At 43.5% G+C, this 15814-nt stretch overlaps 1 protein-coding gene across 2 annotated transcripts in view; it reads left to right on the top strand.

Annotated features, from left to right (window-relative positions):
• The window catches only part of KMT2A (lysine methyltransferase 2A), a 77270-nt gene extending 61497 nt beyond the window's left edge, over positions 1 to 15773 (top strand). For both annotated transcript variants that reach the window (XM_021696557.2, XM_044919757.1), the window contains exons 28-36: positions 1088 to 1162; positions 1999 to 2057; positions 3120 to 3290; positions 5108 to 5182; positions 8949 to 9127; positions 9294 to 9397; positions 9831 to 9914; positions 10319 to 10448; positions 10966 to 15773. In XM_021696557.2, coding sequence (XP_021552232.1) covers positions 1088 to 1162; positions 1999 to 2057; positions 3120 to 3290; positions 5108 to 5182; positions 8949 to 9127; positions 9294 to 9397; positions 9831 to 9914; positions 10319 to 10448; positions 10966 to 11241 — 1153 coding nt within the window. In that variant the 3' untranslated portion in view covers positions 11242 to 15773. The remainder of the gene's footprint in view (positions 1 to 1087; positions 1163 to 1998; positions 2058 to 3119; positions 3291 to 5107; positions 5183 to 8948; positions 9128 to 9293; positions 9398 to 9830; positions 9915 to 10318; positions 10449 to 10965) is intronic.
• Positions 15774 to 15814: the final 41 nt, after the last annotated feature.

The raw sequence follows: 15814 nt of genomic DNA, 5'->3' as shown, positions 1-15814 counted from the left end.
GTGAGAGGCTGTTGAAGTGGCGGTTTTCCTGGGAAGGACACTCTTCTCTCCACGTTGCATTACTCGGGGCTGTTCTGGGTTTTGACTTTTTTTTTTTTCCCCCCTCACAGTGGTGATTTATAGAGCAAAATTTAGTGCCATCCGTGGGCAGTTTGTCTCTTGGATAGAACCACATCTCTAATTACGCTTTGTCTTTGTTTTTTTTTTTTTTTAAGATTTTATTTATTTATTTGACAGAAAGAGACACAGTGAGAGAGGGAACATAAGCAGGGAGAGTGAGAGAGAGAGAGAAGCAGGCTTCCCGCTGAGCAGGGAGCCAGGTGTGGGGCTCGATCCCAGGACCCTGGGATCATGACCTGAGCCGAAGGCAGATGCTTAACAACTGAGCCACCCAGGCGCCCCTGTCTTTGGGGTTTTTTGGGGAGGAGGGGTTGTGGGGGGTTTTTGTTGTTTTTTATGGAGGGTGGGGACGGGCAGAGGGAGAGAGAGAATCCCAAGCAGGCTCCATGCCCAGAGCGGAGCCCAATGCGGTGCTCAGTCTCAGAACCCTTGATCATAACCTGAGCCGAAATCAAGAGTCGGACCCTTAACTGACTGAGCCACCCAGGTCCCCCTTTGCTCTGATTTAAAATAATGCTGCTGTTTGCTCTTGGGTTTGTTGCTTTTGGGTTTTGTTGTTGTTGTTGTTTTGGGATTTTTTTGCTGAGTCTTAGGATACTGAGGGATGATGATTATTCCTGTCTGGTGGGCAAAGCCACCTGTTGTAGATCCTCATGAAGTCCTTTTTGAAAGCATGGGGTGTAACGTGCATTGAGTACACAGGTGAAATTTTACATATGTATGCACCCATGTAGCCACCATTCTGATCAAGATATAAAACATTCCTAGTGTTCCAGAAGGCTCCTTGTGCCTTCTCTTAGAATGCCTTCAAGGTAACCACTGGCTAACTTGTTAGAAGCACAGATTAGTTTTCCCAGCTCATAAATTTTATCAGATCCTGATAGAGTCATTTCTTTAGACTGACCTCCACATTCAGTACGTATTTACTGATGGTTTTTCTTGAAAAGATCCAATGATTCTGTTCCAGGACTCCAGGAGCAGAGGCTGAGCAGCAGGACACAGCTAATGTGGAACAGTCAAAGGAGTGTGGGCAGCCCACAGGGTAAATACGAAGATCGTTTGTCTAAGGTTAAGCCCTCCGTTTTGTCCACCTCATTTAAAAAATAGTTCTTCCTCATTTGTATTGTTCTTGGTACCAAAGTTTTTTTTTTTAATGGAAGTAATACATACTTACAATTTTTTTAATGCGTAATTACTTAAATAATAGATAAGTGGTTCCATGTTCGTCCTGCCTACCCTCCTCCCTTCTGTTCCCTAGTAATAACCATCACTAATAATGTGTTTTCATCCATTTACACGTTTCTATACAAATACAGATACACACAGTGTGTATATGAATATATATATACCCTTTTTACATAAAATGAATAATGCTATCATTACTGTTCTGTACTTGATTTTTTTTTTTTTTACTTATTTAAACAGCCCCTTATTGATATGCATTTGGGTTGTTGCCAAGATATATTTAATTTTCAAAAATGAAAATTGGTTGTGGTTTACTGGCTCCTGCAGCTTGCTTTTGTTTTTAGTTAAATCGGTTAATTTACTTAAGTAACTCCAAAACTGCTTCTAACAAGTGTCCTTTCATTTTTTTCTAATACCGAGGGTATGAGAAAAATTTCAAGGACATAATCTACAAACTCCAAAAGCCCAAGCTTAATGTCAATATTTAGGAAAGAATCTCATAAAAGAGAGTTTTATGTTACGTACCATACAGTAGTGTGGTGGTGTTTATCCAACAGGTTATATACAAGACATCCTGTGGTCCATTTCTAGTAGTTTTATGTAATTGATACAGTGGTATGGCCGGCGTAGACAGTTTTTATCTTTGAAGAGTAGCTGTTGTTACGTCTCACACTGGGTTTTCTTCTCATTTAGGCAAGTTCTTCCTGAGATTCAGGCAACACAAAATCCAGCAAATGAGCAAGAAAGTACAGGTATGTGGGTGGGTAACAGGTTAGAATTAGAACTTCGAAGTCAAAAGTACTATAAAAATTGCCTGCATTATCTACAAATTTTCTAAATTAAAAAGTTTAAGCTCCGAAGAAGTTAAGTGATTGGCCAAAGGTGTAGACTAACCAGGGCATCTATTCCCTGGTCCGGTGCCCTTCCACTATAGAGTCTGGGACATCTGTCCATTGTTCTGCTCTACTTGCTTTAACAACAGTGTGGTCTTCATAGCTAGTGGTTACCTGACCCCATCCCTTAGTTGTCGCTGAAGAAAACCATGTATCTGGTCACAGCCGCAGATGTATCTCCATAGCACTTTCCATCTGTACTACTGAATTTGATCATTAACAACTGGCCACTTCAAGATTAGAGAGATCTGGATATAAGGTTTGCCCATTTCCATCGAAGGAACTTCCCAGAAGAGAGGAAGATAGAGAAAATGCTCAGGCATAACATTTGCGCTGTAATCACATTCTGTTGGTGGCTCATTCCTCAAGAGGACAGAGGCACCTCTTTCTGTCAGAATGCAGAGCAAGGTGGTGGCAGACTCTGGAGCCAAATGGGTTGAAGTCTCAGCTTACCACTTACTAATTATGTGAACTTGGGCTAGTTACTTACCATCTCTCTGTCTCAGGTTTCTCACCTTTGAAGTGTACATAATAATAACACCTCCCTAGGTCATTGTGAGGTTTATCTGAATTAATCTACAGGAAGTTCCTAGAAGAGTGCCTCGTGTATAGTGCTTCATTCATATTAATCATTATTATTTTTTAGCTTTGACCTTATTGAGGGCAATTGCTTACTGAAAAACTATCAAATTCTCATACCAGAAACTACCACAGAGACAGCATGACTTCAGGTAAAACAAAACAAACAAACCTAGTTTTAGTCACTTTCCAGCTATGACCCAGGGCAAGTTGCTCCACATCTTTGAGTCTTGGTTTTGTTATCTGTAAATGGGAGTAATCCTACCAACTGTGGAATGTTGGTAGGCTTGAAGATAATGTATCAGTGCTCAGTTTGGCCCCTATCTATTTTCTCCGTCGTAGAACCTAAAACAGTGGAAGAAGAAGAAAGTAATTTCAGCTCTCCACTGATGCTTTGGCTCCAGCAAGAACAGAAGAGGAAAGAAAGCATTGCTGAAAAAAAGCCCAAGAAAGGACTTGTTTTTGAAATTTCAAGTGATGATGGCTTCCAGATCTGTGCAGAAAGTATTGAAGGTGAGTGGATTAAATGAGGTGCCCAGCTGGCTCAGTCGGTAGCGCTTCTGACTCTGGGTCTCAGGGTCATGAGCTCAAGCCCCACATTCAGTGTAGAGATCACTTAAAAAAAAAAAAAAAAAAATGTGGTTGGCTCACCAGTGCAAGCTCTGTCTCAGCCAGCTCCACACTGACTTGTGTTAGTACTGTTGATGTGGGCAGTTCGTGTGCTTGGTGCTACGGAAGATACTTGACACCATTATCCGTCTAACTCGTCCTTAAGAAGTTGGTGTTATTGGAGTAATAGTCCATAACGTAGCAGAGCACGTGAGACGTCTTCTCTCTCCAGTCGTGTTTTCTACCACTTCTTTGTGTACCTCAGATGCCATTCTCTCTCACCCCGTGCCTTCACCCAATTCTTCCCTCTGCCCAGAATGTTCTTTTACCCTGGCTTATCTGGTGAACTCTACCTTGTCCTTCAGGGTTCAGCCTGGAAAGTCTTCCCTGACCTTCTGAGGCAGATAAGCACTCCCATTCCCTCCTTTCTGCTCCTTTTAGAATCTTAAATGCTTTTCTTATAGCTTAAATTTTGTTTTTATAAAGTCTGTTTACTTTTTTACGTCTTACTCAACAGGGAACTTCCTGGAAAGGCTGGCATTTTATTTTCTCGCTCCTCTTTGTATCCCAAGCATATAGGTGTTCATTAGCTACTGAAGGACTAGTGAATGTTATCTAGGCAGTGAGTAATAAAGGAATTTGAAGGAAAGATCCCTGGGGCTGAGTTAGGGTTGTCGAACCCAGGAAGAATGGTAGAATAGAAGAGTCCGTTAAAGGAGATGATAGCATTTGGGTTAGGAAAAGAGGAATGAGAAAGGCTTTCTAAAAAGGGACATCAGCAAAGTTAGGATTGCACGTGGTGGGTTTAGAGTGCCCTCAGGTGGGGAGAGGATGTTGAAATCCCAGTCAGGTACTAGTGAGAGAGAAAACTGCGAAGGTGGTTTGGGCACTGGTTTTGGAAGGGCCTTCAGTGCCAAACCATGAGGCCTTTGAAAATCTGGGGACATGGAATAAAAGCAGAATTTCAAGAAGCTTAACGGGGTAGCTCCCTTTAAGGTGGACTAAATTGGAGACATGAGGTGTCAAGAGTTCACTAATGAGGTCATCGCTACAGCAGAGATGTCAGGTAATAAAGCCCGTTCCCAGCAGGAAAGAACAGACACTCTTCAGGACTGCTTGAATATGGAGAGTAGAGAGAGGAGTCCATTGTGACTCTGAAGATTCAGGCCTGGATCACTAAAAAAAAAAAGATACATAAGGAGAACAGAAAGACTACATTGAGTGTATGAGTTCCACGTACAACACACTGAGTGTGAAGTGGTGGTAATGAGCCCAACAGACAGTAGGAGATCCTAGAATCTTAAGTTGGAGCTGGAAGGGATTGTAGAGGTTTTCTAGTCACACCCCCTTAGTTTTACAGAACAGAGGTTTAAGGTCTCCCCGTAGTCTGGGTTAAATCGTTAACGCTAGTATTGTTTTGTTTAGAAGCATAGGGAGTAGAAGTGATATCCAGCATTCAGGTTTGGGACCCAGACTACCATCAAAGGATGTGAATGCTTTGGGGATTCAGGGGTCATTTTCAGAAGGCGTGAGCCTCCTGTCTAACTGTTGGATAATGCACCTTCTCGGCTGCTTTCTTATGCACGGAACTCATCGAAACTAAGAAAACAACAAAAAGCCATTTTAGCAGAGTGTTTTCACCCTGTAAGGATTCTAAGCTCAATGCTTTTGCTTGCCACTGGTGTTAGAGATAATTGATGGAATATTTTATTTCCTCACAGATGCCTGGAAGTCACTGACAGATAAAGTCCAGGAAGCTCGGTCAAATGCCCGCCTAAAGCAGCTCTCGTTTGCAGGTAACGACCACAAGGGGTGATTTTACTCCTGTCTCAGAGTATTCTGGTCTAAAGCTATAGAGTTGATTCTACAAAAGCATCAACCTTTTTTTAAAATAATTTTTCACAACTTCATTGAGATATAATTCTTATACAGTTAACCCATTTGAAATATATAGTTCAGTGGTTTTTAGTCTACTGACAGAGTTGTGCAACCATCACTATTGTATAATTCCAGAACATTTTCATCATCGCTCCAAGAAACCCCATACTCATTAGCAGTCATTCCTCAGCTCCAGTGCCTGGCCACCATTAAACAACTTTCTGTCTCTAGGGATTTATATGGAATCATACGATGTATGGCCTTTTGTGACTGGATTCTTTAGCATAATGCTTTCAGGCTTCCTATCTGCTGTAATATTGCATTGGGACTTTATTCTTTTCTTTTTTTTCTAAGCCGATGAATTTCTTTATTGAGGTAAAATATATATATAACATAAAATTTACCATCCTAACCATTTTTAAGTGTACAGTTCAGGGGTGTTAAATGCATTCACATTGCTGAGCAACCATCCATCCATCCCATAACTCATTTTTTCTCTTGTAAAACTGAAATTCCCCATTCTCTCCAGACCCTGGCAACTACCGTTATTCTTTCTGTCTTTACGATTTTGATTACTTTCAGTACCTCATGTAAGTGGAATTATGTAAGTGGGATTGGCTCATCTCACTTAGCATAATGTCTTCGAGGTTCATCCATGTTGTAGCATATTGCAAAATTTCCTTCCTTTTTAAGGCTGAATAATATCCCATTGTTTTTATATGCCACAGTTTGCTTATTGATCGATCCATCAGTGGGTACTTGGGTTGCTTCCACATTTTAGCTATTGTGAATAATTCTCCTGTGTGAATGTGAGTGTACAGATATCTCTTCAAGACCCTACTTTCCATTTCTGGGGGGCAGATACCCAGAAGTGGAATTGCTTGATCATGCAGTAATTCCTTTTTTTTTTAAAATAGTAATTCCATCTCTAATTTTTTGAGGAATTGCCATACTGTTTCCACAGTGGCTGTACCATTTTACATCCCCACTAGCAGTGCCCAAGGGTTCCAATGTCTCCACATCCCCTGCTTTTTTGATAGAAGCCCTCCAAATGGGTATGAGACGGTATCTCATTATAGTTTCAATTTACATTTCCCTAATGATTCATGACATTGAGCATCTTTGCATGTGCTCACTGGTCATTTGTAGATCGTTTTTGGAAAAATGTCTATTCAAGGCCTTTGCTTGTTTCTTAATCAGGCTTTGTTGTTGTTATGGTTGAGTTTTAGGCGTTCTCTCTATATATTCTGGATATTAATCAGAGAGATGATTTGCAAATGTTTTTCCCCATTCTGTGGGCTGCCTTTTAACTTTGGATAGTATCTTTTTTTTTTTTTTTAGATTGGTGAAGGAAATATTTAGGAGGCAAGAAAGTATAATTTAGTTTTTGTTTTTTTGTTTTTTAAGATTGTATTTATTTATTTGACAGAGAGAAAGAGTTCAAGCAGGGGGAGAAGCAGACTCCCCACTGAGCAGAGAGCCTGATGCGGGGCTCAGTCCCGGGTCCCTGGGATCATGACCTGAGCCAAAGGCAGATGCTTAACGGACTGAGCCACCCAGGCGTCCCTGTTTTTTTTTTTTTTTTTTAAAGATTTTATTTATTTATTTGAGAGAGAGAATGAGATAGAGAGAGAGAGCATGAGAGGGGGGAGGGTCAGAGGGAGAAGCAGACTCCCCGCCGAGCAGGGAGCCCGATGTGGGACTCGATCCCGGGACTCCAGGATCATGACCTGAGCTGAAGGCAGTCGCTTAACCAACTGAGCCACCCAGGCGCCCCCGTCCCTGTTTTTTAAAAAATATTTTATTTATTTATGTGACAGAGAGAGAGAGTACACGAGAGAAGGGAGGGGTAGAGGGAGAGGGAGAGAGAATCCCAAGAGGACTTCACGCTGAGAATGGAGCTGGATGTGGGGCTCGATACCACGACCCTGAGATCATGACCTAAGCCGACATCAAGAGTCGGACGCTTAACCAACTGAGCCATTCAGGCACCCCAAGAAAGGATAGTTGTACATGGCCTCTGCCAGTAGTCACTTTGAACTGATTATTGATAATATGTGTAAAATCCTGCCCCTGGGGTAAGCCAGTGTCCTAAACTATGTGTTCTCGGCCTCACACTGAGTAGCCGCCCCCCCCCGCCTTGTTTTTGCCAACAGTACAGAAATTCCTTTGATTTATCCATGTCCTTTACTGCCACATGGAATGGTGGTAAGAAACCATGAGCTCTGGAGGCAGAAAAAAACAGTACAAACTACATTTCTGCCCCTTTGCGATCAATATTACATTGAGTGCAAGCTAATTGACTTCTCTGAGTCTCAATCTCCTTAATCTAAAAAGGAATGTAACTGTGACCTCAAAAATTTGTGGTGAGGATTAATTAAATAATGAACTTGTTGTGTCACCTATACTCAAATAAAAAATTTTTTAAAAAATGAACCTGACAGGGGTGCCTGGGTGGCTCAGTTGGTGAAGCGTCTGCTTTCAGCTCAGGTCATGATCTCAGGGTCCTGGGATCGAGCCCCACATCAGGCTCCCTGCTCAGTGGGGAGCCTGCCTCTCCCTCAGCCTCTTCCCTTTCCCCCTTGCTCATGCACTCTCTCAAATAAATAAATTAAATCTTTAAAAAAAAGATGAAGAAAATTAAAAAAGAATCACATGCTGTACCGACTGAACCAGCCAGGCGCCCCAAACATTGCTATTTCTCGTGTCAAAGCCGGGTGGCAGTTGTTGGGATGCCCCATCCCTTTAGTGAAAGAAACCAGTCATTTCAGAGAGCCTTTCCCCATCTATGCCAGCAACTTACATACATTTATTTTTATAAAATAAAAAGAAATCAGAAATGCTCATTAATGGCATGAGACTGAGTAAAACAAAGCATCTATCGAGTGTATTATTCCAGACATTCAGTATAACAATACAAAAGAGAGTTCTGTGTTAGGGGGTTATTACTAATCATTCTTTTAAATTTTAGTAAGGTACCCATGTGAGTATGAAGTTACAGAGCCCAGATACCCCATTAACCTATAAACGAAAATGCGATCATGGTTGGAGCTCCATAGCCCAAGCTTCAAACCTTGTCACACCAGTTGTGTGACCTTGGGTGTGGTATTCAAATTCTCTGAGCCTAGGGCGCCTGGGTGGCTCAGTTGGTTGAGCGACTGCCTTCGGCTCGGGTCATGATCCTGGAGTCCCTGGATCGAGTCCCGCATCGGGCTCCCTGCTTGGCGGAGAGTCTGCTTCTCCCTCTGACCCTAACCCCTCTCATATGCTCTCTCTCATTCTCTCTCTCAAATAAATAAATAAAATCTTAAAAAAAAAAAAAAAAAATTCTCTGAGCCTAGGTTGACTGACCTGAAAATGAAGCTGGTAATTCCTGCCTCATGTGGGCATTGTGACCATGAAATGAAATAATACATATAGCCTATCTGTGTACATACAGAACATAGAAAATAGTTTGGTGACATGTTTTTTTTTTTTTTCAATCTACCATGAACATTTTCCGTATTGATAGACCTGCATCTCTGTCATCTTAATGGTTTGCTAATGCTAATTCTTGACTAGTGTTCAATGTCGTTCATCGTGAGCAGCCTCTGGCAGAGTTCTTCTCTCGCTCAGGCCTTTCTTTAGTACCAGGCACTTTCCTGTTGGCTGCACCCTCGCTTCCCTGGTGCCTTCTGTCCACAGGTGTTAACGGTTTGAGGATGCTGGGGATTCTTCATGATGCAGTCGTGTTCCTGATTGAGCAGCTCTCTGGTGCCAAGCACTGTAGGAATTACAAATTCCGTTTCCACAAACCAGAGGAAGCCAACGAACCGCCCCTGAACCCTCATGGCTCAGCCAGGGCTGAAGTTCACCTGAGGCAAGTTCCATTCTCTTTCCTAAGCAGCTTTGGGTCCCAATTTTATTATCTGATGATACAGTCATTTTCCCCACGTCACCTTTGAGATTTCCAGTGTCAAAGCTGTCCTTCACTGCTTCTGTTCAAAGCATTTCTGTTAAAGTGTGTTTTAATCTTTTGGCTCCAGGAAGTCAGCATTTGACATGTTTAACTTCCTGGCTTCCAAACACCGGCAGCCTCCTGAGTACAACCCCAATGATGAGGAAGAGGAGGAGGTACAGCTGAAGTCAGCTCGGTAAGTCTGGAGTGGAGGGGGTCTTCAGGAGCACTCTTTGCTTCCCTCTACTCTGGCTGTTCAGGGCACTGTGTGGTTTTGCTTGGATCAGAATTGCCCGGATCACGTTTAAGACTGAACTGTAGTCTGTATTAAAGTAGCCCTAGCTGTTGGGCAGAGGAGAGGAGAAATTCAGGTAACTGTAAGATGTATATTTTATTTTTTTTAACCAAAGTAAACTCTGTCCGCTTGGGACATACCAGTACCACCACAGTTACCATGGTCAGAAAGGACTGGGTATATTATAGGCCTCATTTTACAAGACACTTGTTATCATGCTTGGCATTGAACAAAGGGAATAATGTGGTCATATTCTCTAGAAACCTTCAATCCAAGACTCAAAACTGATTACTTCCTGGAGAGAATTCATTAATAATATGCCTTATCTCTGTAGGAGGGCAACTAGTATGGATCTGCCAATGCCCATGCGTTTCCGGCACTTAAAAAAGACTTCTAAGGAGGCAGTTGGTGTCTACAGGTACGGCTAACATTGCAGAGAGAATTACAGAGAACTAATCGTTTTCCAAAATTAAAGCAGACCAAATGCTGGAGTGACCTCCCTCATTCAGTAAGTGAGGTTTTTCTAGCTGTTATTAACGGAACCTGCCCCTCCTTGCGTTGAACAAGGAATTTAACACAGTAAACATTAAAATATTGCTACTCTGGTGGGCTCCCGAATGGAGAAATCTTTCATTCTTGGCCATTTGTTAGAATAAGTAATATACTCAAATCAAGTGGGTCCAGATTCTTTTTTTTCTTTCCAAGGGTCTGTCCTTCTTGGGGAACTGACAGAGTAGGTTTTATTCATTTATTCATGTATTCACACAGTTAATCTGATTTGCGAAATTGGTGGCCGATCTCTTTTCCATCTTTATGTCCTAGGTCTCCCATCCACGGCCGGGGTCTTTTTTGTAAGAGAAACATTGACGCAGGTGAGATGGTGATTGAGTATGCTGGCAATGTCATCCGCTCCATCCAGACTGACAAGCGAGAGAAGTATTATGACAGCAAGGTGAGTCTCTCGCTTTCACTGTCCCAGTTCTGGTGTTGTTTGAGAAAGGAGCCATCAGCTAAAAATATGATCCTTACATCCCAAAAGAAATAGTATATTTTATTAATTCAAACATACTTTTTTTTCCCTTTTCCTTTTTTTTTTTTTTATTTTGATATTTTGACATCTTTAAAATTTGTGGTGGGCCCAGGAGAAGCTCAGAATCCACCCTAAGGATTAGTGTACAAGGATACTCTTTGAAAGGTTTGTCTGAGTGGATCCCAGGATCAAAAGCACCTAATGACACGATGTCTTAGGTTTCTCTTTCCCGTGGAGACATTAAGAAACCTCTAGTCTAATAGCTATAATGTAGGAATTTGCTATGGAAGCATCTTGAAAGATGGGAGAAATCTGGACATTTTACTAGAAGAAACTTTTTTCGTCAGCAGTTGTAGGCCACATCAGAAAAGGGCTGGGAAATGTTCTCCAGCCTGAGCTGGGCTAAGTGACAAGGTCTCCCTCTCTCCTTCACGTGTAGGGCATCGGTTGCTACATGTTCCGAATTGATGACTCGGAGGTGGTGGATGCCACCATGCACGGAAATGCTGCACGCTTCATCAATCACTCGTGTGAGCCTAACTGCTACTCTCGGGTCATCAATATCGACGGGCAGAAGCACATCGTCATCTTTGCTATGCGCAAGATCTACCGTGGGGAGGAGCTCACCTACGACTATAAGTTCCCCATCGAGGATGCCAGCAACAAGCTACCCTGCAACTGTGGTGCCAAGAAATGCCGGAAGTTCCTAAACTAGAGCTGCTCCTCGCCCCCAGCGTCAGAGTACTAGGACCCAGGCCCATCCAGAGCAATGCTGAAGGCCTTTGCCAGCAGCTAGGAGTTCCAGGATTGAGTGGGCACAGTTGAGGGGCCTCCGTGATGGCTGGGCTCCCTTACATCCTATATTCACATTAGACATGTGATCCTAGTCCTGGAGAGAGAGATGAGGTCTCGAAGAAAAGATCCGCGGCCGGCTTTCTACTGGGGCCCCTCTGATTGTACGCCGTTAAAGAGTGGGAAATGGGGTCGCTAGCAGACTTGCCTGGAAGGAGCCTGTGGAGGGTTCGTTATGTTGGGAGATGGGGCCTGAGTGTCTCCTCGGAGAGAAGTTGCCATCCTCGCCTTGGCCCTTTCCCAAGCACTCCAAGGGAGGGGTCAGCCGGGGGCCCCGATAGAGAGAGTTGGTTGGATACCTGATAGTTTGCCAGCCGGGCCCAGCCTGTAGCCGTCTGTTGACCAAACAGAGAAGGTCTGGTGGTTTTCCCTACTATGCTCCCACTTGAGAGTTCACTTCTGGTTGGGAGACAGGATTCTTAGCACCTTTGGTGTCAAAAGACTGTCTTGGGGTTGTGCCAATGAATCACCAAACGTGGAGCCTGTGGGCTTTAAGTGGGAGTGTTACCCCCAGGAGCCTTATCTCAGCCGATTTCCTTTCTCGACAATAGGAGCAGTGTCCCTCTCATTCTTCCTCCGCCTCCCTCCACCTTCTTCGTTCCCCCCTGTTTCATCCCACTGCTTTCCCGTTCTTCTGGGTGGTAGAGGGGAGTGACTCCCTGCTCAAGGACACTCCCTGCCAGGCATCGTGTACGCCTACAACACAACCCCTGAGCCTGGAAGCACGCCCAGTGGGGAAGTGAACAGGAGCCATTGGTCATAACCAGACGGAATTTGGAGTTTTCGTAAAGCTCCACGGAGAGTTTTAAAGAAATATATGTAGCATGATTTTTTAGAAGAGGAAAACGATTATTTAAATAGGATCTGAATCATGCAACAACCAGAGTATCACAACCAGGATGACCCCCGGGCCCCATTCCTAGGACATGGTAACTTTATTTTCCCCTTGTTAAGACATAGGAAGACTTCATTTTTAAATGGTCGGTGTCCAGTTGAAGGCAGAACACTAATCAGATTTCAAGGCCCAAAACTTGGGGACTAGACCACCTTGTATCGAGGGACCTCTGCCACCTGCGCAAAATCCACAGGCTAAGTAAATTAAATGACACTACTGCCCTGATTACTCCTTAGGATGTGGTCAAAACAGCATCAAATGTTCCTTCTCCTCCTTTCCCCAAGACGGTGTCCTGAACCTGTTAAATTAAGTCATTGGATTTTACTCTGTTCTGTTTACAGTTTACTATTTAAGGTTTTATAAATGTAAATATATTTTGTATATTTTTCTATGAGAAGCACTTCATAGGGAGAAGCACTTATGACAAGGCTATTTTTTAAACCGCGGTATTATCCTAATTTAAAAGAAGATCGGTTTTTAATAATTTTTTATTTTCATAGGATGAAGTTAGAGAAAAATATTCAGCTGTACACACAAAGTCTGGTTTTTCCTGCCCAACTCCCCCCTGGAAGGTGTACTTTTGTTGTTTATTGTGTAGCTTGTTTGTGCCCTGTTGACATAAACGTGTCCTGGGTTTGCTCTTTGACAATAAATGGACAAGGAAGGTCACCCTACTCCATTGGGCCACTCCCCTCCTTCCCGTGTCGAAGCTCCTCAAAAGGCAGTGGTAGTATCCTGACACAGCAGTGTCCCCTCTCCTTCCCCACACTCTCTCTCCCTTCTGGACTAGCTCGGAGTGGCGAGAGCTGGAATCTACATTTCCCTCCTCTTGCCCTACTTCCGAGATAGCAACCAAGTTGAATGGCAACGTGACATTTTCCCCACCATCTGCCTCATCAGTCACCTCGTCCCCTTCCCCTCTGCCCACCAAGTCCTTATACCTGCAAAGAACCCATGGATCCCCCCCCTGTGCCCTCTTGTGGGGCAGCCCGTTGAAACTGAAGCACAGTCTGACCACTCACGATAACGCAGATTCTTCTCTGCCTCTGTCGGCCACTGGGTTTCAGAGCAGTGCAGTCCAGTAGAGGGCAGGGCGCCCTTTTCTCCCACAAGAAGCCCATTCCTCTGGAAGTCTAGCAAAGCAATACGACTCAGCCCTGCGCTCTCTGCCCCAGGACTCATGGCTCTGCTGTGCCTTCCACCCTGGGCTTCCTATTCTTCCGTGACCTTAAGAACTGTGTCTGGTGGCTTTGCTGGAACATTGTCACTGTTTTTGCTGTCATGCAGGGAGCCCAGCGCTGTGGCCAGGATGGCAGAGACTTCCTTGTCATCATGGAGAAGTGCCAGCAGGGGACTGGGGAAAAACACTCTACCCAGACCTCGCCTCCCTTCCTCCTTTGCCCGTGAACAAGATACAGTGGCCCTAGGGGTTCCACTAGTGTCTGGTTTCCTTGATTATTGCACTGTGTGAGGTTTTTTTGTAAATCCTTTTATTCCTTTTTTTTTTTTTAAGAAAAAAACCTTAAGCTGCATTTGTTACTGAAATGATTAATGCACTGATGGGTCACAAATTCACCTTGAGAAAGACCCAAAGGCCAGTCAGGGGGTGGGGGAAACTCAGCTAAATAGACCTAGTTAATGCCCTGCTAGGCCATGCTGTACTGTGAGCCCCCTCCTCATTCTCTTTCTACCAATCCCGAACCCTGAGGCCAGGGGAGGGACCCACTTCTCTCCTTCTCTTGCCAGCTGCAGATGGTTTGCCTTGCCTTTTCACTCCCCAACTGTCAACCATAGAAATGAGTAATTCCTCTTCTAGCTCAGCCTTGAGTCCATTGCCAAAATTCAGCCTACCTGCCAGCAACTTGGGGAATAAGCTAAGGTTTCCCTACAAGAGGGAAAAAAGGCAAAAAAACAAACAAAACAAACCGGCATATCTGTCTCCAAAACACCTGAGTTTGTTTTGAAAGTGACCAAGGGAATCTCCGCACAAAAGTGCAGACCGAGGAACTGTGGTGGGTCATTCCCAGGAATCCCCCAAGGGGCACCCCGAATCCCTAAGGAGTCCCAGCTGCAAGCCTGGTCAGTTTTCCGGGAGCGAGCCAGCTCCCAGAGAGCTTTGCTGCTAGAATCTGTTGTGGCCGCATTTCCTGGTGGCCAGTGATGTCTGTGTAGCCAGAACGCTGCATGGCGCTGACCCTACGGCCGGAACTTGGTCCCTTGGCTCCCTCTGTCACCGTCCACCACCTCCAGCATAGCCCCTCCGGTTTTTAGACCAATCACCAGAATTAAGGGGGAAGCCCTGGCAGCTATAATCCATAGAAGTTTTCAACCAGACTCCTTTGCCGGGATACAGTCCGCCACCCCGCTTGCCTCTGTCAGCACCCCCGGCCAATGCAGTGAGCACCATGCAGCTCCCGTGATTGAAAATATACAACAACAACATTAAGGAAAAACAAAACAAAAAAATCTTTTAATGAATGTATCTTTCTAAAGGACTGACGTTCAATCAAATATCTGAAAATACTAAAGGTCAAAACCTTACCACATGTTAACTTTTAAGTTTGATTTGGGATTTTTTTTAACTAGAAATCAAGTTTGGGTTTGGGTTTTGGGTTTTTTGTTTTGTTTTGGGTTTTTTTTTTTCTTTTTAAAGGAAAAGCGGGTCATTGCAAAGGGCTGGGTGTAATTTTATGTTTCATTTCCTTCATTTTAAAGCAATACAAGGTTATTGAGCAGATGGTTTTGTGCCGAATCATGAATACCAGTCAAGTCTCACACTCTGAAAACTTGCAACTTTTTTGTTTTGGTTTTCAAATAAATATAAATATGATATATATAGGAACTAATATAGTAATGCACCATGTAACAAAGCCTAGTTCAGTCCATGGCTTTTAATTCTCTTAACACTATAGATAAGGATTGTGTTACAGTTGCTAGTCGTGGCAGGAAAACGTCAGTCTGGCGCTCCTCGGATCCTCCGAAGTTGGGGGGGGGGACCCAAACCACAAAGGGACGGTGACGCGGTCCGTTCCCAGGGTCAGAGAGGAACGCGGAAATGGTGTCACCCAGATTTTTTCTGCCCATGAATGTTGCCAGTCAGTACCTGTACTCCTTGTTTCTCTATTTTCGGTTATGAATGTTGGGGTTACCACCTGCATTTAGGGGAAAATTGTGTTCTGTGCTTTCCTGGTATCTTGTTCCGAGGTACTCTAGTTCTGTCTTTCAACCAAGAAAATAGACTTGTGGTGTTTCTTTTATTGAACTTTTAACAGTCTCTTTAGTAAATACAGGTAGTTGAATAATTGTTTCAAAAGCTCAACAGATGACAAGCTTCTTTTCTAGAAATAAGACATTTCTTGACAACTTTATCATGTATAACAGATCTTTTGGTTTTTTTCCTTGTGTTCTTCCAAGCTTCTGGTTAGAGAAAAAGAGAAAAAAAAAAAAAAAGGAAAAAAATGTGTCTAAAGTCCATCAGTGTTAACTCCCTGTGACAGGGACGAAGGAAAATACTTTAATAGTTCAAAAAATAATAATGCTG

Source organism: Neomonachus schauinslandi, chromosome 11, assembly GCF_002201575.2.
Source record: "Neomonachus schauinslandi chromosome 11, ASM220157v2, whole genome shotgun sequence".
Lineage (NCBI taxonomy): Eukaryota > Metazoa > Chordata > Mammalia > Carnivora > Phocidae > Neomonachus > Neomonachus schauinslandi.
Note: the sequence above shows the minus strand (reverse complement) of the source record. Positions and strands in the feature narration are given on the sequence as shown.